At 38.5% G+C, this 24,182-nt stretch overlaps 1 protein-coding gene across 2 annotated transcripts in view; it reads left to right on the top strand.

The window, feature by feature from the left end:
• Positions 1-24,182, top strand: part of CDKAL1 (CDK5 regulatory subunit associated protein 1 like 1) — a 418,797-nt gene that overhangs the window by 103,367 nt on the left and 291,248 nt on the right. For both annotated transcript variants that reach the window (XM_051610858.1, XM_051610859.1), the window contains exon 6: positions 21,550-21,646. In XM_051610858.1, the coding sequence (XP_051466818.1) occupies positions 21,550-21,646 (97 nt within the window). The remainder of the gene's footprint in view (positions 1-21,549; positions 21,647-24,182) is intronic.

Here is a 24,182-nt window from a genome sequence, read left to right as displayed (position 1 = left end):
TAGAAAAATGTTTATTGGACAAAAGAAAAATTTTATGATACTTGGATGAAAGCTGATACATAAAATGCAAAGCAACATTATTCTGAGCTTTTTTTTTTTTTCCTCCCCGCTAACGAGACTATTCTAGCATGCAGTGGGATAGTTAGCTCTAACATATCATGACGTGCTGAAATATCTGTCTGCTATACCTGTTTGCCAAGCTAGCTTCCATGCCATGTGTAGTGATCTTGAAGTAGAGCCTTCTGCTAGGGGTACTCCCTGATATTGTAACAATACAAGGTATTGTAACTCACCAAAGGATGTTTTAAGACACTTTTTTTCTTAAATATATTTTTAACAAGGAACGTATTAACTCTTATTGTGCAGCAGGGAAGTTTTTATGAACACTGAAATTCATTAAATTTAACAGCATGTTGTAGGTAGCTGAGAAGATAATTACAGCTGCTTGCTTGGGAATAGAGCAAATAGCCTTCAGAAGGTGGGCTTTTCAGGCACTGACTTGATTATATTTCTGCTTGCCTCTGGCATGGTTTCTAGCATATTTATCTTTTTATGATGATTATTATTATCATGCCAGAAAACAGCCTTTGAAGTATGCAATTTCAGGTTACCTTAGCAGTTTCTCCATCTGTCCCACTGTTCAAATTTGAACTCTTCCAAGATAAAAAATTCATAGCTTCCATTAGTATGCCTGTATTCTCTAATGCTGAATTATCAAACTGGGCAGAGAAAGTCAAGACTAGGGATTTTCATATCAAGATGATCTATGTGTAATCTCTGTATGTGTGGGTAAGTCTTGTGAAAGTTGCAGCTATAATGATGACTCTGCATCAAAAATTTCACTGTGAACAATAATAGAAATTTTAAATTGTTAGGATTGCTGTGCTCTTTTCTCACTAGTACTAATAACACATGGCAGATTGTGGAGTTCTACATGGAGCTTCAGACAAACTGAAGTCTTCAAGTCAAACCTTAAACAGTTAAAAATTCCCAATTAGACACAGATTTTTATGGTGGTGATGAGTATTTATGCTCTTCACCTGAAATATTTCTCTTATGCGTTTGTTTTCAAGCGACACAAATAACTAACATGATCCATTTGGAAATGGCCACTGCTGGAAATTTTGCATATGCTTCAGTGATGCATTGACTTACTATAGTGGTGATTGTAGATTCAAGATTTTTACTTGCTTACCTACAACAGATTATAATTACCAATTTTTTATTCTTTTGAATGGGAGTGGAGAGATAGCAGGAGGCAAATGTATGACAGAAGTTAGTGACTGCATATGAAAATTCTGTGTAAGCAAACAAAAACCTGACTACTTGTTACTGAAAAAGTTTCTGGTATCATGCTGATGGGGTAAAAAGCCAAACAAACCGAAAAAACTCTGACCACTCTTCCTTTGAGTTTTAACAACTTACTCTTCCCCCTTCAGTACAATTCCTCATTAGGCATCTGTTCATAGTCTCCTCTTGTTTGCATTTTGTTCTGAGCCTCTTAATTCTCTTGATGGAGTGGAGTGCCGACAGCTATAGCTCAGGGGCTGGGCAGCGCCAGCTCCGGTGCAGAAAGACAACCCCCGGCACAAAGCACATCAAGCGATTTTGTTGTCTTATGATCAGACACACTGGAGTAAATATGTTTTTGTGTTTAGCAGCAGAAAGCACTTACACTGCACTGTTCTTTGAGTTGGCAAAATGCAGCACAGATGAAGTCAAAGAGCTGGAGTGAAGGAGAGGAAGCAATAAGGCCAGGATATCTGGGCATTTAAGCAGCTTTATTGCATGGGAAACAGTAGTGAATTGCAGGAATGAAGTACATGTTGCTTTTGGATGCCTTGCTGAGCGTGTGGCATTAGAATAGGAATACAGTCCTTATATTTATTCAGTAGTTACAGAAAAAAAAATGTGTTTTGAGAAATTGATAACTTGCACAGTGTGCTTGTACTTTGAGATAAACAAATATATAGTTTTGTTTTTTTTTTTCTTGTAAGATATTTCTTGCAATCATTGCAGGGCTTGATATTCTTTTTTCAGCAGCACTGCTTTTATGTAGCAAACAAAATTTCTGTAAAATCTTAGTGCCTTAACTCATATGTGAGAAGTCCTACTCTGTTAACCTTACTTCATGAGAATTGTCTCATAGCACACGCATTTGTTCTTTTTCTTAGTTTGATATGTAACTTGGAAAAAAGCTATCTGTTGATTGAAGTCGCTCGCAGTATTAAAACACTGATAAGGAATCGGTGACAGATCCAGACCAGATAATCACTCAATGAAAACACAAACATTGTAAATGAAAATATTTTAGATCAAGCTGAGAGCATATAATTCATAATTCTGAAATAACATGTACATGGTTTTAAAAAAATATCTTTTTGATGTTAATTGTAATTCTGCGTACTGTAATCTTAAAAAATGTTAAGTCCTTTATATCAGTTAAACTGTGAAATTTAAAGTATTTGTTATTCTACGAGTCATGTATGTGTTTTGAGAACTATGTTGAGTGTGGGAGCTTATTTACACACAGCTATCAACACAGCAGTCTAAATGAATGCATGAGATATACAGCCTGGTTTTGTTGCTTTGCACTGAGGATGACTCTCCTGCTCTCCAAAAAGTAGTATTATGCAACTACTTGCATTTTTAACTTACCTTGCATTACTAAATGCCACAATGATGATAATAATCCATTGCATGCTTATATTGAGTTTTGCAGGGCTTCAGTGTGTGTCTGTCGATGATTTTATGTACAACAGTTTAAATATGTGGAGTCGTTACCTCAAATATTTTACCTGAGAAGACTCGCCATCTTTCTGCTTCTGTATATTTTTAAAACAGTATGGCAACTACTTGTTCTGCCTTTTGGCACCAAGTTGAAAGTTTATGATGGTACTCTGCAAGGGGGGTCACGAGCTTCAAGTTCTTCTGGGAGAGCATTTAGGAAGTCAGTGTGTACAGCATTGTAATTCACTTGTTTTGAGTCATCCCAGATAGTCAGCCTGGCAGGAATAGTTCCAGCAGCACTTGAAGGCATGATGACGGATCTCACAGGCAGTAGCAAATCATAACCATAATCCATTTACCCCAGCATAACTTTCCTTCCTGGCCATCCTTCTTTATGTCCCTTCTGCTCCACTTGTTCCTGTGTCACCTGCCATTTCCTCCATACACTGGCTCACCCCACTGCTCTCCATTTTCCCTTTCTTGGCCTGTCACACCTGAGTGCTGGTACTGGCTGGCAGGCTAACCACCTGTTGACGTGCTTGTTATTACTATAGTTTTTGAAATTATACTCATTTCTCATCCACCTCCAGAAAAAAAAAAAAAAAAAAAATCTCGGGAGTATACAATGCACAAAACCTTGGTCTTATTGTCAAGCTCTCTAACACAGAGTACTGAAGATTCCTTGTTAAGTATCTTCGTCTTTGCATCTGGCACACTAACAGAAAGGGTAGGTTTGATTAGCCTGCTAGCTATGCAAAGCAATTCAGAAGTAAACCAGTAAAACGGTGAACTTTCAGCAAAAGTGCCTGAACTGGTCTTTCAAGCGTTCTTTCAAAATGTTCATGTCTGCTGGGAGTAGGGAACAAAAAAAAAGGGCAACCCCAGAATGAGTGACATGAAGTTCTGAAGTCTGTTTATATATAGATTTTTCATGAAAACCTGTTTAGTTAGAGGTCTGCTCTGAGTTTAAGTTTTCATTTAATAAATTAATTAGGCTTTTACTTTTTTCTTAATTGTTATGTCATCTTCATTGAAGTCAGCATAACAAATACCTTTATGAGTACAAATGAGGAATGCTTGAGATCGCCTTTCATCTATATTTCTATGTGCTGCAGTGATATATGTTGTTTTGTATCAGTAATACTTGATTAATTTATAGCAACATCTTAGCTGGATGGAAGATTAAGGGGATGTTGTTCCTTCCTCCTTTTGTTCCTTTGGTGTAGAAGTGGATAAAACATTTCAAGGTTTGAAATGGAGATCAGATGTGTTGCGCACTCTGTTCATTACGTAGATTAAGGGATCCACAGTAAAGACATAAGGTATAATTATTCTTTTACTCTCCCTCCACCCTACTTCAATCTCTATCTAGATGTGCCACTGTAAGAAGTGGATAAAAACTAACCAGATAGTTGTGAGGAGATTAAGTATTTAGAAGAGCACTCAAAAATCGAAGTGTATTGTGTATTACCTAGACATTCTCTGTTGCTGCTAAAAAAGGAATATTTTAATGGTCTTAGTGTTCACCTTCCCTCCAGTTTTAGAATGTTGAGGGTATAAAATACACTGTTCCAGAAGGTATTCGGTAGCTACACTAGCTATGTTTCTGTTGGTTGAGTCTGTACACAGAAATACAAAAGCTTTCATTTGTATTGCTTGCTCATTGAGGGTTTTTTGTTTGTCAGTCCTTTCTGAATCTACTGATGAGTACTGGAACAGGCTGCCCAGAGAGGTTGTGGAGTCTCCTTCGCTGGGGACATTCAAAACCCGCCTGGACGCCTTCCTGTGTGATGTACTCTAGGTGACCCTGCTCTGGCGGGGGGGTTGGACTAGATGATCTTTCGAGGTCCCTTCCAACCCCTAGGATTCTATGATTCTATGATTCTATGATACCTAAGACTGTTTTAAGGGGCAGAAGTTCATGTGAGAAACAACACAATTCAAATAAAGTTGGTGCCCTTAGTTAGTGCAAGAAGAGTTGAAGGTCTCTTAAATTTGCCTAATAAACCTAAGATAATACATCAGATCATAGTGTGTTCAACATAAGAACATATAAAACATGCAAATACTTGCTGACATGACCTTATTTTGTTTTACCACTTGAGGTTGATGTCAGAATTTTTCCCCTGAGGCTAACTCGTGTATACAGTACTGTTGAGAGGCTATCTGAGAGGTAACATAAGATTTTACAAAGCACTCTTCTTCATGTTGTAAGCTTGTTTTTCTTTTATCTGTAGTTTGATAAAAGCGTTCCCAGCTCACAGTGGCTTTCACATGTAAACGCTTCTAGGTCTGAGCTGGTAAGCAGCACTCCAGAAGCTGTCCACCCCTCAGTCATAGTAGGAGGTTGTCTCCTTCCGTGTTCCTATTGTACATTAAAAAGTGTTTTAAATGGGCAGATCCACCTTGTTGTGAACTAAAGAATGATGACCTGGCTTACAGGAGTTGTTCAGCCGAGACCCCATCAGTTGGAGCCCACAGAAAGCTTCACTTTTAAGGCCTCGGCTGTAAAGCAAATGGTCGTAAGTTAAGTTTCTACAGCAGTTCAGTGCTAACGTATTTCAAGTCTTGGGCAAGATAACACAAAAGCTGAAAATTTGCATTCAGAAGAATCAAACGGTTGTTGGTTGTTTAGAAGGTCTTCTGGCAAGCTAGAAATTCTTTAGTTCAGCTTCTGCTGGATATCTTGCAATGTTACTCAAGTACGTAGCATACTATACTTTTTGAAAATTAAGACTGTGTGGTGGTTTGTTTTGGCGGGAATTTTGGTAGCTGGGGAAGGGCCCCAGGGGCGGCTCCAGGAAGAAGCTGAGAAGCTGCCCCTGCTCCAAACCCAGCCAAGGAGCCATTAGAGGGACAATAGATGCGCCTCTGCGATTAACATGCGAAAGAACTGAGAGGAGACCTGAGCAGAGCGAGCAGTTAAGAGGAGCTGAGCTGGAGCGGCAGAGCAGGAATGGTGGTTGGTAAGGAAGAAGGGGAAGAAGGTGCCCAAGCAGTTTCCCTGTAACCTATGTCAAGATGTCAGGCTTTGTCCCCGCATTCATGGAGGAACGTGGTGGAACGTTTCCTGAAGGCACTAGGAGGGGTGAACTTGACCCATGAACTTGGATTTGCTGCCAATGGACTCTGATTATGCAGCTGTGGAAGACCCCAGTGCCAGGGGAGGTGGCTGTTCCCGAAGCAGCCCGTGACTCTGTGGGAAGCCCAGGCTGGAGCAGCTCCAGACCTCGTGGGAAGGACTCATGAAGGAGAGGTTGGTGGAGGACTCTCTGCCATGGGAGGGACCCCGTGGGGAAGCAGGGCAGGACTGTAAGGAATCCTTATTCCTGAGGAGGAAGGAGCAGCAGGAACCACCAGCCTGTGAAGTGACTCTAAACCCCATCCCCTGTCCCCCTGTGCCGCTGGGGGGAAGGAGGGAGAGAAACCGGGAACAAAGGGATTTGGGCCCGGGAAGAAGGAAGGGGTGGGGTAACATATGCAAGCCCTGCTCTGTGTGTGTCTGTGTCCTGGGTGTGTGTGATTAGTGTGGAATTAAATTATTATTTTTCCCCAAGTTGAGTCTGTTTTGCCCGGGACCTTGATCAGAGAAGAACGCTCCTTGTCCTTTGTCTCGTCCCAGGAGCTTTGTCCTCCTCATCCCAGAGTCTGTGTGTGGGGGGGGAGTTGAGTGAGCGGCCATAGGGCTGTTCTTTGTTGTCATGTTGGGCCCAAGCCAGACAGATCGTGCTTGTTTGAAGAAATCACTTCCCCCCCTCCACTTTTTCACTGGTTATACTCATGGAAATGTCTGTGCAAATAATGAACACTGCAAAAGAAAGATTCTCAGTATCTCCTATTTTTTATTTCTAAAACTTTACATATACTATGAATTGTTCTTTGTCCTTCCCTGAATTCCTCAATTTAATTCTTGTTTAGTGAGTAATACACGTGAGTGAATCTGTTGTTTTAGTGCTTAGGAGCTTTTGTTTTGATAATGATGTCGTCTGATAGCAGAGTTCAAGATCAAATGTTGACTTTCATAACCACAGTCTAGCAGTCCAGCATCATCTGATGTCTACTGTGAGTCTTTAGCCTATTCAGCACCTTCAGTTTATTGTAAATACTGCTTTGGTAGAGATGAGGCCAAATTTTCCAGAGGCTCGCGTGTTACAAGAGTTGGGTTTCTGTGTTGTCACAGCACGTGGACTGGCTTTCCAGCTGACTTGCCAGCTTTTACTTCTGCTTGAGGCAAGTTCAGTCTATCAGAATTCTTTGTGGAAGTACGGGTTTCTGAATCAATAACCCCCAGGTTTCTGAGGGAAATAGCATGAACTACTAATGTTCAGAGGGGTGATGGTTGGTAGTTACCAGTCCTCTAGGAGATTGTTGATTCTTTAGAATGCAGAGTCATTAATGTTGTGCTGGCCCGTCTGTTATTTTACATAATTTACTGACACTGTGGCTTGGGATAACAAAACTAACAAGAAAACTTTTGCTATTGGGACTTACTACCTGTGATAATCTCAAATTTTGTGTATTTTTTTTAAGCAGGTCGTTAGAAACTTTGCTGTACTGCTTCTAGTTGCTGCAGGTCGTGCTTAAAAATTCTTGATACCATAAAGTGGTGTTTGTGTTTCTTGTGAAAAGGCTTAATGTCTTTGGAATGTTTTCTAAACAGTGCTGTTGTTTGTTAGACATGCATTGGAAATAGCTGGGAATAGTAGCCAGTTAGCCTTTTGGCCACCTATTTTTTTGAGACAAAGATCAGATTTTTCTTGCAAAGCAAATTGCATGTTAAATAGCTGGAAAACAGTAACCAAACCAGCAGCCTGTAATTACATTGGTGTTGTTGTTTACCAGAAGCTCTGTTTTAAAAAATCTTTGACAAACTGTAGTTTCCTCAGCTTCCTAAATCATGTGGTGCAAGCGTTAGAGCTATGGAAAAGAAAGTTTAGGTTTTTTCTCCTGTTTACAAGTAAAGCCGTGGTCTGATTTGATGAGAATTTCTTAAATTCAAATCATGTGACCATATAGCCTTATTTTGATACAGTTCTTTTACTGAATTTTTTAACAATCTCGCTATTTTCATGCCAGCATTGTAACAGGTAGTGGTCATTTTCGGTAAAACCGGGAAGGTCTCCTTCCCTCCCCTGCTTCCCTCCCACTGTCAGTGGCAAGGAGTCCTTGTTGATAGTAACTTCTACTTGGCTACTTCAGCCTTCCCGGAAACCTGCTTGTAAACAGAGATGTATCTTACTCTCCCCACCCCATATTGATTAGCTTTTACTGGGAATGCAAACAAGCTGGTTTTGCTATTTTTATACATGGCAGATGGGCAACTTCTGCCAGACTTTTCTTGACAAATGAAAGTTCAGTGTAATAAGGTGCCTTCCTACGCAACTGTTTGTCCCTCTGACCCGTTGGGACTGTTCATCTGGTTTCCGAACTTTATTAAAAGGAGTATCTGTGGTGGGGAGCCCTAAGAATAAGGGGAGGCTATATACATTAGAACTAAAAAAAGAGTTCCTACCAATTTTGAAGTGGCATTACTAAGGATGAATAGTTATTGTATAAATATGTATAGCATATACTAAGGATGTTTATTATACAAAGCATAGAAATCTGCTAGCTTTTAAAAAGAATTGATGTATGTTAAATGTAAAAAATCTTGGAATACTGAGAAAATTCCGTCAGACCAGGAGTACATGAGTATTGGGTGTAATGCTAAAAGGAACAATAACAACAACAAAGTATTATGCTCTGACCTGTTGATTTGATTAGAAGCTCTCTTAATCCTAGAGAGAACTTTGTGCTAGGCAGAAGGTACCGGAGCATGATTTATAGTCTGTAGAGGAAACTAGTGTTAATAACAATGGAAAAAAGCGTCTTGTGTTGCTTGGGCTTGTACAGAACTACCAGTCTGGTATTGATGTCAGTTATTAGTATTTATGCTCTTTCTGAAACACTGGCTGATGGTCATGTGGCAGGTGGAGTGCTGCAATTATAAAAGGAAGGGTACATATAGCTGAGGGAGTTTTGAGAGCAACAGGAAAGAGAATATAGGCTTTCAAACAGCTCCCAAGCGCTTTTCTGTTGTACAGTTAGGAATTGAAGTGTGTGTTACATGGATTGGACAAATTCTCAGTGATGACTTCCCTAAATTAGCACTATATCACTTCCTTTTGTAGTAACATACAGCAGACACTGTTCTGAGGAAACTTTTGGCATCTTGAGCAGTTTCTTTTCAAGTTATGCATCCCTTTTATAATGTCCAGCTTTCACAAAATTATAGAATCATGGAATCAGAATGTTTTGGATGGGAAGGGACCTTCTAGATCATCTAGATTCACTCCCCCTGCCCGGGCAGGGACAGCCCGTAGTTTTGCAGAAAGAAAATTCATAATAAAAATCAAAACATTGTGGGTTGCATTCGTCAATATTAAATCCAATAAATGTGTTGCAAATTCTCTAACATCAGGATGTGAAATACCAATAGAGTTGGACTAGTCCATAATGCGTTAATTAAACAGTATAGTAAGTTGAAAATGTGGAGAGTATCGTTTCCCATTTTGAAGTCATGATCAAGTGCACACAGTTTAGAACATAAAGTGGAGGAGCTGGCTTTTTAAAATTTATAACTTTTGAGAGTTATATATAAGCTGTCAAATTGTTAATGTACTTGTAGAACTTGAGCAGTTCCATTGAATATTATAACTCATTGTGAACACCAAACATGTTCCATGGTTTTGTGCTTTAAAATTGATAAAGCCAGTGTATGGATAGTAAAATAATTTATCTTCTTACCTTTTCTTCTGGGTTACTTTTTAAAGCAAAAGTTGTTACAGGCACAGTTTGAGATAAGTTTACTGCAGCAAATTATTGATCTTAGTGCTATTTTAAATACAGCTATTTTCATAGGGAGGGGAATAATGCAGAAAATAAGTACAGCAGGACAATATACATTTATGCTAACCTTGCTTTACACATAGGTTTTTGTCTGACCCTGCCTAATTCCCATCAAAGGAAAGACACTCTTGCATATAACATCTGTTAGCTTTTTCAAAAAGTGGCAAATATTGGCAGAAATCTTCAAGTAAGTGGTTATTCTGTAAATGGATACATAGTGTGAACAGAGGCAGAGTCATTTTTTGTATGCTTATGGGAGTAGGGAAGGAGAATGTAGGTATAGCAACATGTTATGGAGTGTGCATTGGGAGTGAAGGCTCTCAAGACTTCTGAAGGTCAGCAGCATAGATCTGGTGTTCATTTGACCCATGGTCATAGCACAGAACAGGGCAAGAGCTTTAAGAAAAAAAAGTGGGGGCAAGTGAGCAGTGCAGCACTGTCTAGCTCTATGGAAAGGGATTCTTAAAACCAGGTAAGCCACCTAAGATGTTTGTGCCTTAGTATTTTTTACTGTAAATTTGAGATACATGTAAAAAAAATGCATCAGGTTGAGCATGCTGGCAGCAGCAATGCAGAACTTACCTTTCTACTTCTTTAATTCTGTAGTGTATTTTGAAATAAGTATGCAATAAGTGCATGCCCGCTATCCCTTACTGAAGAATCTAACCTATCTTCTGCTGATACAGGTAGGCCTGAGTTTTTAATTGTCTTACATAAGGTTAACACATGTTTTGCTTCCCCAAGTGCAAGAGAAACCTGGAGTGCGTTGTCCAGTAGCAAGAGATATGAAAAGTTGATGAATAGGACTCAGATTTTGAAAGGAGCTTCAGGAAGTGCAGTACTTAGTTTCTCAGTCTGAGCTTTCTTTACAAGAAAAGTTCTGACTCCCTCTGGCACCTGTTTAAAAACAAGCCTTTACTTGACAACAGGAAGATCTTCCTGTGCACAGACCGTTCAGAATGAAGGCTCAATCACTGTAAGAATTCCCTATTTAGCACTTTGAATCTTTGCATATAGGCTATGGCAGGAAAAAATCAGGATGTTTATTAATGAAGTAGTATTTTGAAGAAAGCCTATTATACACCTAGTATAATCCAAGTCTGCAAAGTGTACTTGAGTCACTGTGAAAATCATGAGAAATCCTGTAGAGCAAATTTCAGAGGCGTAAGTTGTGCAGTTAGCACTGCTCCCATCTTATCAGATTTTGCAGTGTATGAGAACAGTAGAACAGAGTTTCTTTGAAACTCCTGGTAGAAGCAGGTGGATTTCTTTTTCCAGGTTTCATAACAGGATGATAATTGCCAGTGAGAATCAGTAGTAATTCTGTGCTGCATTAAGTGGATTTAATGCAGAACATTGCCTTATTTAGTACTGTTTCCTGGTGTGAGGTGTCCTGAAGTCTGCAGAGACTTATATTGTATTAAAAATAGAAACTAATTAAAAATATTAAGTGGTTGCATAAGAAATTATGTTTGGGCAATTAATATTTCTTTGAGGTAAAGGTTGATGTGTTGATGATATATTTGTTTAGTTTGTTTTGGATTGTTTTTGGTTGTTTTTTTTTAATAATAGAGATTGTTTTAGAGTCTTTATCTGTAAAGCTTGTTTTGTATAGGACTTAGAAAATAGCATGTATAAATTATTTCTTACTCTCAGGTTATTTTTTTTTGCTTTAGAAAGCCATTGAGCAATGGCATTATGCAGTCAGGCCTTTCTCCTCATGTATCTGGTGATGAGATGGGATTAGAACTGTGAAGTCCTTGTAGAGTGCTGTATGTGATTTACTGGGCTCTGGTGGTTACTGCTCCTAATTTATGTGCTGCAAACTTTATACATAGTGTACTGTTCAGTATTAAGGGTTTTATTATTCTTCAAAAGTAGAATATTCCTTCTGTGTATGTATAGGTAAAGAGGTCTCATAAGGATGGTGGTATTTATCTGTGAGAATGAAAGTTCATGGGAAATTTGGGGGAGAAAATACAGGTATGAGTTGTCACGTGCATCTGTTCATGCTCGATGGCTATATTCAAGCCATACTTGATTGCCGTTTGCTAGAAATGCTTAGCGTTAACACACAATAGCTAATGTTTGTAACTTGAATCCTTCAAATCGTTCAGATGTGCATGTGACCTAAAACTTTCACGATCCCTTGCATTTCTCATTATCCCTCTGAAATGTCTGGCACTATGTTAAACTTGTAGAACACTATCTATTGTGAAAACTACTAGAACGATATCTCAGTTATTTTACGAGGCATTCTTAAGTAAGCTAATATGCTTAGAGGAATTACCTCTTCAGCTCTGATAAAAGTTATAGCTTTTTAAAAAAGTTCATAGCTTTTTAAATAATACATTTTGAACTAGATTTAGATGACTAAACTGGTAGTAATTTCTCAGAGCTACTTCTAGAGCTTGTCTCTTTCCTCTCTCAGCCCCCCAGTCTCCCTCGCAAATGTTTTTCCAACCATATGCATCTAAAAGCCTAAACCAGAATGGAAGAAGCGAGCATGCTGCATAAATTGTTAGTGACTTGAGCAGATGTAGCTGCTCTGATCATTCCCACTTCACAGTAGGAGTGCACTAAAGCCATCTTACACTGCCTGATGCACTTTTGAGCAGGAATTAATAGCATCTTCTCCCTTTGCATGCTTAAGCATCAGTGACAACTGAGTGTAAACTGTATTTAGTGCCTCTTGAGAACATTTTTGTTTTTTCTTTCAATGAAGTGGTTGTACCTACCTGGTTTTGAATAGCAGAAAAGCCTTGATGGTCAGAATTTTGGCTGCCTTTCAGGTCTGTGGCTTTTCTGCCTCAGCTGCCCTGATGATGTCCAAGAGAAGATGAGCTGGTTCTTAACTCTTTTGTTATCCTCAACTTTTTATCAAATGTATTGTGTCAGACATAGAATAGAAACCTTCAGGAGTTTTATTTTGATGACTCCGTAGAACAATAATGTCAGTGACACACACTGCTCTGTAAGTTTAGTCTATGCAAGCTTTACACCCTGTTTGGTGGTTTGTTTTTGTTTTTTTGGATCGTCACTTCCTTACATGATGGGAAAAATTTCATGCTGTGCTATACTTAAAAATAAATAAATATAAAATTACTCATAACTTGTAATAGCTTATAGAATACAAATCTCTCCTGATGATCTTTTAAGTTTTTTATGTAGACTTTTTCTAAGTACCATACTGCACCTCTGGGGGATGAAAAAAAATCACATTATTTAATTTTCATTCAACACTTAACATAATTCTTTAGCCATTGTATCAACAAGGTTTTATATTGCAAACATTGGCCATGCATGCATGCAACTTGAAGCTTGCCTGGATCTTGAACCTAAGAAGCAGTATTAATTAGTGTGCCCTAAAGTGCATTTCTTTTATGTTTAAATAGATTAATAGAACTAAGAGTGGGGAGATTGGGAAAGTAAAGTAGATTAAATGGTCAGTTAAAAAAACCTAAAGGACACATATGTGACAAATACTACAACAGAATATTATAATTCCTCCAGAATTATGTGTAGAAAAAACAGAGAAACAGTCAAGTTGGTTATATGAAAGTTTACTGTAATTATTTTGATTTCTGTTTCTTTAATCTGTTGGAAGTTTGATGTCCCTTTCCAAACAAATTTACAGGAGGTTTCCTTTCACTGGTTTTGAGACAAGTATATATGATTAAACAGTCCATATATATATATGCCAAAATAATTTCAGAATAGGATTAAATTTTCAAGTTTGAAGGAGGAGAATGAGGTCTTACATTTTTAAGCTAGTAGAAAGAATGCAAAAATCCTTGCACTTGAAAGAGGAAAGTAGTGGTAGAAGGTGAAGAGAACAAAGTTACTGCTGTAGGTTTGAAGCTATTTCTGCTTTTCCTGAAAGCTCTGTCACCACTGTGTTTTTCTTAGATCCTTGATGAATGAAGGCTAGCATGAAACTGGAGATGTGGAGAGATGGTAAAATATTTTTAGAAACTTACTATAACCTGTCATGTGCAGTAAAGGACATAAAACTTCAAGGTTATGCAGAAACTCATATTTAAAAAAAAAAAAAAAAAGTAATTCCAGCTTTTGCCACTTGCAGAAGTTGCCTGATGGTGTGGCTGTCAGCAGCCTTTGCTTTTGCAAGCCTGAGTTGGGAGAACTTCAATTTATCTGGTGTTGTGTCTGAAAGAAGTTCAGAGTTAAAGTTACTGCTGTCAGCAGAGAGCTAAAGATGGGGAGGAGAGGGGAAGAAAAGGCTTCCAGTGCTGAGGATGGCTGAGTTTTGGTGAGGCTTGCTAGTATAGACTTTTAGACTCATGTATATAGTTTAAAGTAGTAATAATAGATGAAGAATTAAGAATTTCTTCTTTCTTCAATCCTACAAATAGATTTAAAAAAAATATGAATTATGGAAAACCTTGTCTTCTCAGATATTTTTCCTGTGATACATTTGAACTTGCAGGTATTACCAGAAGAGCAGTGGACATACTCGACTTAATTGTAAACCTGCATTGGCCACAAATGGAGACGTAATCTACTCCAGTGTGTCTGTTTTAGGAGTGCCTTTTTGTATGTATTTGGTGTTTAGTCTTTGCCTTGGGAAGAGTTAAAGGAACACAGTGGAATTTTTTGCAGATTTTACTAAAGTACCTTAAAGGTTTTGAACAGTGAATTGGTAATAAGGGGCCTGCTACAGGAAGACAGACTTATCTAAGAGAGTAATTAGGCATTTGCCTAGTTGTAGTCTTCAGTAATTTAACTCCAGTGAGTAGGTAAGAATCTAAATATTTGTGAATATTTCATTTGAAGAATGGATTTTTTTTTTACTTTGGTCAGTTGTCCACGTGCATTGATCAAGATAGGCTAGAAAAATAATTTTTGTTTCACTGCAAGAAAAACAGTGAAGGAGCTCAGGAACATGGCAGTGCATCCTACCAATACTGTGCTTTAAGACAAAACTTTTAAAAACCAGAGGTTGCAGAGCAGCAAAGGCAAATACATTATGATTTTACCTGATGAAAAATGGTAGGAGCCTAAACAGTTGTGAAATACTGTAGAAAGAAAGTATTTCTCAAGTTTTTAGCAAATTATCTCCTACAAACTATAAGTGTCACCTGTGAATAAAATATTTGAGATAGCTAGTGAAGGTTTGATGGTGTCTAACAAGTCCTGGCAGACTGTATGGTAGAGGGAGGTTTGAACCGGTGAGTGGGTGTGTTGGGGTAGATCTGATACCCAGCCTATGGATTGTCAAGTCCTGGGCTTTTTAGTAATGAAGGGACATGAACGCTGTTGGTAACAGAGAGGGATGGAGCAAAATCTATATGCTTTACTGTGTGTTTGATATTACCCCTGGGGGGGTATTCCAGGCTTCCAACTTGATGCATAGGCAGCTCTTTTCACAATAAGTGGAGAGAAACTCTGACAGAGTGAGCTGAAGCACTTCAGTTTTCCTTCCACTCAGAAATACTCTTTGAAGGAAAGTTTCTCTTGACAAGAGAGGTAATTATTTTTTTTCTCTCTGTGTATCTTTAATTTACCTGCCATTCTTAAAAATAACTTCCCATATAGTTATTGTGCTGCTTTTTCCACAAAGTCCACTGGTCAGGAAGAATCTTGTTAGGTTTTTTGCACACTGAAGGAAAATTAAAGAAGTGCTAGAAACATGAACAAAGAGTTGAAACTTCTGAAACTTGGTCTCTTCTGAAGATACTGATCTACATGTTCCAAATAAAGTAAGAGAGTTTTATTCAGGTGAGACTAGTATTAAAAATACAACACCCAAAGCCTCTATCCTTTCCTGATTATTAAAAAATTCAGAACTGCTCCTCCACACATTAGCAAGCAAGTCTAGAATTGACTTGTAGGAAAAACCTTCTCGATATCACTTAGAATTTGGATCAAAGGGATTTAATTTGAATAGCGTAGTGCAAAAGCTATGACATCTGATCCGGAGCAGGGCAGATTCCTCCTGTTTTGAAAAACTGTGCTGATCTTCTAGTATTGTGTTGTATGGTAAGGTCCCTCAAAATTTTAAATAAACATTAAAAAAAAAACCCAAACAAAAAACTTGACTACTTCACAATGATGGGGGAAAAAGCCTATACATATCTATATATATATTTTAGCAAATTGGTAAATCTCTGTTCACCACCAGTAAGATTAACTTTTCTGATGAACAGGTTGCCATTAAGTACACTTTCCTTTTTAAAATAATTAGTTTTGTTTTTAAGAGGCTGAAAGCTTTCAGTTATGAGTTCTGCAGATTTGCTTTGAAGTTACCAGTGTTCTATTAATCTCTAAATTGCTCTAAATTTTCTTAATCAGTCATCTGGAGGGAAAGCAACTGGCCTGTAGCCATTCTTGTGTAGCCTGCCCAAAGTCCATCCTGGTAGATCTCTGTCCTTGGGGAAGGAATGTTGGTCAATTCAGCCTTGCCTGAGTCTATAAAAACTACCAGGAGGGCCAAGGTGTTACTGTTACTTTGAAAGCCTTTGTAGTTTGGAAAGACCGTCATCAGCACTAAAATACTGTATTTGTTTGGGTAACAACTGCCCAAGAATGAGTGTTGCACCTTTAATTGCTGCCTATGAAGTTACATTTACAGAAAATTTGAGTAGAAGTTTGGCACAGATCTGACTGAGTCTGGAGCTTAAAATGAGATACCTTTTGGAGAAAAACTTCATTTCATTTGCATGCCAAGTAGCTGGGTGAAAACATATTTCCATTCAAACCAAGATATTAGCTATTACAACCAGCTATGCTGGGAAATCTCCTTGCTATTTGGAAGGAGCTGTTAATCCATCATTTTGGAGCGTGATGGGCACAACTGTCTGCCATAAAAGCCTGGATGAATCTGTTGAACAAAGCAGAAGTTAGAGTTGTCCACTCAAATGCATTTTATTTTTTCTGGTGGCAGGAAAGATACGAGGTGTAATGCCTGTTCATACAAATACTAATACCCAAATATAGATAAAATACACTTTTTCTTCCTCAGTATTGTACTCTCAGAAACGTAGGGAATAATTTCATATATAGCATATGGGCTTGGGGTTATTCTCAGAGCTGACATTTCAGTTCCTGTGGTTCCTATGAAGAGCTTTGTTGGAAGTGAATGTTATGCCTTTATTTATTTTTACTTGGAGCACATATTTACAACCTCAGTTTGGAGTCTGATGGAGTAAGCATTTATATCTTTTTGAAGTGTTTTCAGAAAAGACATGCTTTTGTCAGGAGGAGAATGTGAAACTTCCCCCCCCCCCCCCCCCCCCCCCCCCGGATTATTTACATTTTACCTGATGTTTTTTGCTGAAACAGACAAGTTCAGAGGATGTGGCATAGTAACCAGAGGGCTGCTTTCCTAGAGATTGGTCCTCATGGAGCAGTTTAGAAAACTAATAATTAGCATCAGTGTGCTCAAAGGAAATTTACATATTAATGTGCCTCACCAGGAAATCATGGTAATTCTTTGGAAGCTGTGGAAGCTTACAAGGAAGCTGACAGGCCTAAGCAGACTCCAGTGGTTCTTCCAAGATAATTGTAACAGTACTCTGATTCCTAATCTTGACAAGTTTTCCTCAGGTTTTACAGACACCAACGTCAAAAGCACAACATGTGTGGGAGTTTCTTATGTCTTTCTTGTTTTTTATTCACCTTCACTGCTCAACATACTGCAACCTGTCTCTAAGGTTTTGCAAGACTTGTCAAGGTCACTGCAAACAAATTGAGGAGTTCCCGTCTCCTTCTCTTTCTTTGCTTCCTTCCCAGCAGCTTTCCCCTGACCATTGTTTTAGCTCTGCTGCTGCTCTTTTATCATTAGCTAACTTAATGGAATAAAATGGTAAAAACCTTCCAGAGTCAGCTCAATACGTTTCTCCTATGTCCGGGAGTTAAATGGGGCCATGGAAAGGGTCCAGTGAGCTGCAGAGCTTGGAGCAGAGTGATAACAGATATCCAGAAATGAGAAAGATGAGTGGTTGGAGCTGGAGAAAGGTAGGAGTGGCAATAGCATACAGGGAGGATGGGAAACAAGCCTTCGGGTAGTAATGAGACATCAGATTGGCTCAAAGTCTGTAAAACCACAGTTTAAGTTACCATTTGTGATTTTTCAGTCAGAAAACAGCTATGTGATTTTATGGATTTTCAGGAATGTATTCCAGATGCTATTCAGGCACTATCTTTTCACAGAATCACAGAACTATTCAGGTTGGAAAAGACCCTTGGGATCACCAAGTCCAAACATCATCCCTACTCTACAAAGTTCTCCCCTAAACCATATCCACCAACACCACATCCAAATGACCCTTAAACACATCCAGGGATGGTGACTCAACCACCTCCCTGGGCAGCCTATTCCAGTGTCTAACCACTCTTTCTGTGAAAAATGTTTTCCTAATGTCCAGTCTAAACCTCCCCTGTTGCAGCTTGAAGCCATTCCCTCTTGTTCTGTTGCTAATTACCTTTGTCTGGGAGGTGTCTAGCAGACTCCCACAACAATATCAGCTTTATTGGCCTGTAACCTAATCCAAACACTCCCAACCTCATCATGACTATACTTGATTTCCAAGCTCTCATAGCATTCTCTCTTTTCTTTCTTGCAAAGACCAGGTTAGCAATTACTTTTTGTGTCCCAGACTGTCTTCCACTGAACTTAGCTTGAACTTTTCTGCTTTAACTTTTTTTTTTAGTGTTTGTTTGTTTGGTTTTTTGTTTGTTTGGGGTTTTTTTTGTTGTTGTTTTCCTTAGATATGAACCTTAGGTAAAGGTCCCTAACTTCTCTTTTGGGGGTAGGAATTCCACCTGAGTAGCTGTGTAAGTTAGGGAATGCTATCCAGCAGTGTTACTGTAGTGTTACACTGTTGATAGAGCAAACAGGAGGGCTTTTTTGGAGGATGGGAGGCACTTCTTTATGGTCCTCGCGTTACTGACCTTTTAGAGCTGCAAAAAAGTAGAGGAACCGTGCAACAACAGTTAAATAAAATTGTGAGCAGAACAGTCCAGTTTTGGCAGTTTCATCCTGGTGAAAATAGAAGAGCGTGTATGCAGGGCAGAAGTTTCTCCTCATTTTAGTTCTGTCTCTTCAAGTTTGTTTTGTAAAAAGCAGAATATACTGGACATATTTCACTAGGTCTGATAGTACATTTTGTAGCTGCAATGGCTGTATCTATGCAACAGAGTTGCAATGGAGTATAATCTACACTCTTGCTACTGATCATGGACTGTACCCATTACTTTTTTCATGCCCCTGTTGTTTATCACTTGTTATTTGTTCCCCACCCATTACTTAGGAAGTAACTCAAATAATTCCTTGATTTAAAGAGAGTGGCTCTAATTTAATTTCTATTCAGATGTCTAACTTGCAAGTATTTTTTAGAAAAGAGTATATTTCTGGAAATTGTTTCCTGAGTCAATTACATTGAAAGTTCAAGGTAAGATTCATATAATTGAAAAATAAAAAGGGTGTCTGAAGGGAAGAGGTAATTATTCATGCCACAGCTGGATTCCATGAGGTATTATTCTCATTAATATTCATGTTTTTGAAGGATAAAGACTTCTCTAATACAGTTGCTGTGCTGACTAGATGTCTGAAGAACAGTTTGTGTAGGCTTTTGCTAATACGGGGAGGGCTTATTAAATTATTAGAAAGAGGTGACGACATAGTACTGCAATGCATATTTTGAGAAGTCTTTTCCTGAAATTGAGGCCAAGATTTTCATAATTTCCTTACAATAGTTTTTCATTTATGGTGGGTTTCATGGACTGTGCAGTGTATTATGAATGTAATAAAAATTTACCATGATTGAAAATTTAGTCCTGACATTTCCACTTAATTGCATGTTAAAGAAAAAAAAATAAAAAAAAATCACAGTACAAAAGTCTTTATTCTGTAGAGACCTGTACAACTTTATAAAAGTTAAGTGAAGGCAATGCTTGTTATGAAGAATATTCAGTTTAACTTTTTTCCCCCTAGCTCTAGTTAGAGTCCCAGGAGATACAGCAAAATGTTAAGGCTGTGCAGTAACATTAAAATGCCATTTAATGTGTCAAGGGAAACTTTGTTATTTTCTCAGATAAAGACTTGAATAAAAGCTTTTCCTTCTGTAGTGCTTGCAGGTTTTCAAGTAGATGGAGAAGGCTGTTGCTAGCAGCAGGTTATACCAGATGCTGAGTGTCCTAGGGATGTGTGCTTTGTTTACTGGAGACAGGTCCTACTGTCTTGCCTCTAGGCATTAGCTTGAGTCTGTTAGACTATATAAGTAGTCATTTTTATCTTTTTGAGTTAGTGAAGTGTCACATGGTGGTATGTGACATTTTTAGGTAATGCATGGAGTAGATTTTTTTTACTCTTTTTAACTTGGATTTGTAGAAGTAGGTGACCTCTACTGAAGTTTCAAAAAATCTTAAATATTTATTACTGAAAGAAAAGAAGGATTTTGGAGGCATGTTGCTAAATTCCTTTCCTAAGAAATAAACTAAACTAGCATTTCATTGTAGTTCTTTATCCACAGAAATACTGTCAAGGAAGAGATGAAAGGATTTGTATTTATATTATACACCTTACCATGCACGTAGAGGACAAATGAGGCTTTGTATGATGAACAAAAATTTCCTGGAAAGCTCACTAGAACAAAATTGAATATTTTGTAGAGATTTGCTGCATTTATATAAAATATGAGGTAATGGGTGTAATACATTTTTCTGTCTGTGTTTAGGATATTTAATTTTTTCCCTCAAAATATCTCATTTTTAATGTGGCAGCCAGCACAAAGTATTTGGCAAGATGGCCTTTGATCTCCTTTAATACTAATTTTTATGTGCTCTTGTGAGATTTCATTTGAGCTATAATTTGTATATGCATTTGTCCATGTTATGGGTATAAAGTTATAACTGTAAGTAATGGAACTGTATTGCATCCTTGTTGCACTTGTTGAGCATCACTTTCTCTAGTCCATTCAGCTTGGAGACAGCTCCAGCAAGCTAAAGAGTATACAATTACCTAGCAATTGTGTATTTTGGATAAGATAATTTTTTTTGAAAAATGTTATGACATGTTAGCATGTTGCAACATAACAGTAAACACTTAATGAATCCATATATTACTGGAGAAAATACGGATTTACAAGGTTCCAGTTTGATAGAAGTCTGACAGGAGATTGTGATACAGCATGCAACCCATAATATGCAAGAACTAGCAAATCTGCTAAAATTATTCAGTGCTTTTCTTCTTTACTGTTTTGCACATTATAACGCTGTGGTCATGTTGGGTTAATGTGTTAATGGATGAGTTTTTGCATCTCACTGCTTTGTGTGCAGTTGATAGTTTTCTTCAGGTCTTCCTGTAGTTTCAATATATTCCGTGTTGAATTCGAAGTGAGTAAAAATAGTACGAGTGAAATGAACAGCATTAACTGTTTAATCTTAGTGGTTTTCTTTCCTACTTGATGCTAAGGTAGCGCCAAAGTTAAGGAATTATAGAAGTTAATATCAAGACAAGTGTTTCAATATTTATCTGCTAAAGGCAAGCAGTTAAAGCTTGAAAATGTTCTCTTTTTTTAAGTATCTAAAAGACTGATGTGAATGGTCATTTATGACTGGTACTACATAGATATGTTCTGACCAACTGATTCCTATCCACATAATCTGTCCATTGCATTCTGTTTAACTTTTATTGAGTTGCTCTTAATATCTCTGTCTCATCTTTCTTGACAGATTCTCTGTGATCATTGCAACAAATAATGATTAATTGAACTTCATTAGGGCTTTTGAGGTTGTACTTTTGTCCAAGATACAGGGATAGTGGTCTCTGTAGATACTCCCCAGCCAGCCACATGTGCTGTAGCCTGATAACTTCATAGGGGGTTCTTTTGGTGCGCAGTATGTCTTCTTTACAGTTGAAAATTATACATTTTGAAAATACTAACATCTTGTCTGTCTGTCCTTCTTTAGGAAAGCCCAAGAAGGGAAGAAGAAAGTGGTTCTTGCAGGCTGTGTGCCACAAGCCCAACCTCGTCAGGACTACCTGAAAGGCTTGAGTATTATAGGGGTATGTGTCTTTATCAATTAGAAACCAAAGGTTTTCATAAAAGTTTTCGACAGTTGGATTTCAGTATATAGTCTTTGCCTTTCTTTTGGAAGTAGCAGAGAAGCCTTCTACCCCCATTAGTGTTCTTCCATTTTGCAACACTTAAACCTTCTTGTATCCAGGGTGATTTGGTTTTGTTGTGACATGAGTGGAGAAGAAAAGTGATACTGTTGATGGAACAGAGTTCCAATGTCTTTTGTAGATTGGAAATATCCAGGCTTCATCCAGGATGATGAAGATATCCATTTCCATTTTCTTTAAAATATCACAGTTTATTTACTGTAAGACAAAGAAATACATCTTCTGTTAAAATGTGTGGAGGAAGTGTAAAAGACTAGAGCATATAAATTACACAGACACAGCTCAGGGTTGGTGTTTGTTGTTATTTTTCTTTTTTTTACTTCACACTGTTAAAAAGAATGGCAAATAGCAATGGTTATTTTGTTTAAATTTGAGACAGTCTGAAGCATTAAATCCATTGCTGACTGAGTTGTTAAACAGTTACCAAGCTTTACCTTGAAAAGTTAACCAGAAACCTTATGCCTTCATTCGGTTAGTAAAGTGCCTTCAGTATCCTTCGGGATGAAGTAGGACCTTTATAAAAGAGTCGTGAAAATCCAGGAACCGAAGTACACCTAATAAAGATTTTTTCATTGTTCCAGCTTTAGATTAAAATTGGGTGAATTTGTAAAAGGCATGTTTGAGTTGAAGCACTGTCACTGGAATCAGTGTGAGAGAATTACAGTGAAGCTGTCCTATATTAAGTCAGAGCAGATGACTGTGCAGCATCGTCTCTGTGTTAAAAGTAAAGAGGTCAACATATTTCTGCTTTGGTCTTGTGAATTCAGGTTGAAACTAAGATTTTATAGGAACGATAACATAAATGTTTCAAAGCTTTCACTTTAGTTAGTAGATCATACAAGATGCAGTTCTAATTAATTTAGAAGTAAAATAAAAGTACATTTTACTTAGGAAGAAGATGGCTTCATTAACTGATATATTGGAATTCTTTATAGAGGTTGACTTTGTGCTATTTGTATTTTAATTAATTACTGCTGTCACTCAAAATGTTTTATCTTCTAATGTTTTCCCAGCTATCATTCTTAGCTATGTTGATTCCTATAAATACACTCAGTGCCCAGACATTATATTCAGGGGCTGTCACATTATTTTGTACAGAATCATAGAACCGTAAAGATTGGAAAAGACCTTCAAGGTCATCAAGTCTAACTGTCTGCCCTACAACCCCTAACCACTAAACCATTTCCTGAAACACCACGTGCACCTGTTTTTTGAACACCTCCAGGGACAGTGCCTCCATCACCTCCCTGGACAGCCTGTTCCAATGCCTCACCACTCCTTCTGTGAAGAAATTTTTCCTAGTATCCAATCTGAACCTCCTCTGGTACAACTTGACCCCATTTCCTCGCTTCCTATCGCCAGTCATTAGGGAGAAGAGGCCAACATCCACCTCACTGCAACCTCCTTTCAGGTAGTTGTAGAGAGCAATGAGGTTTCCCCTCAGCCCCAGCTCCCTCATCCTCTCCTCATAAGACCTGTTCTCCAGACCTCTAATCAGCCTAGTTGCCCTTCTCTGCATCCTTTCCAGCACCTCCATGTCCTTCCTATGCTGTGGTGCCCAAACCTGCACATGGTGCTCGAGGTGCAGCCTCACCAAGGCCGAGTACAGGGGCAGGATCACCTCCCCGGTCCTCCTGGTCACACTATTCCTGATGCAGGCCAGGATGCTGTTGGCCTTCTTGGCCACCTGAGCACACTGCTGGCTCATGTTCAGCTGGCTGTCAGTCAGCACCCCCAGGTCCCTCTCTGCTGGGCAGCTCTCCAGCCACTCCTCCCTAAGCCTGTGGCGCTGCCGGGTTTGTTGTCACCAACGTGCAGTATCAGACATTATTGAAACTTACTGAAGCTCATACAATTGGCCTTGGCCCATCAATCAAGCCTGCCCAGGTCCCACTGCAGAGCCTCCCTACCCTCAACTCCCGCCCAACTTAGTGTCATCTGCAGACTCACTGAGGGTGCACTCTATCCCCTCATCCAAATCATCAATAATGATGTTAAACAGAAGCAGCCCCAGCACTGAGCCCTGGGCAACATGGTCTAGGTGGTATTGCATTGATAGTTCCGGTTTAAAGGAAGAAACAACTTCCTATTCAGTTCTGCAGCCTTACTTTACACAAAATATATGCAACAGAACCATGGGGATCTGTTGGCTCTAAGACTCTGACTACCTAAGTGTAACTTACTCTGTGCAGCAAAGTGAATGGATTTCCTCTTGGCCCAGAGGCAACATAGTTATGTGTTCTGTAATTGGTCATTACAGTGAATATAATGATATCTACACAAATGAAGGCAGAGGGGAAAAAAGAGTGAGTCACTATCCTTTGACCAAGACTGTGGTTTGATGTTTCAGTTTAGGGGAATTTAACTTAGGAAACTTGGGGACCTGAAGTTTGATTTTAATATTTTCATCTTTTTA

Source organism: Apus apus, chromosome 2, assembly GCF_020740795.1.
Source record: "Apus apus isolate bApuApu2 chromosome 2, bApuApu2.pri.cur, whole genome shotgun sequence".
In the NCBI taxonomy this organism is placed as follows: Eukaryota; Metazoa; Chordata; class Aves; order Apodiformes; family Apodidae; genus Apus; species Apus apus.
The sequence above is the reverse complement of the archived record's forward strand: the minus strand, read 5'-3'. Positions and strand labels throughout refer to the sequence as shown.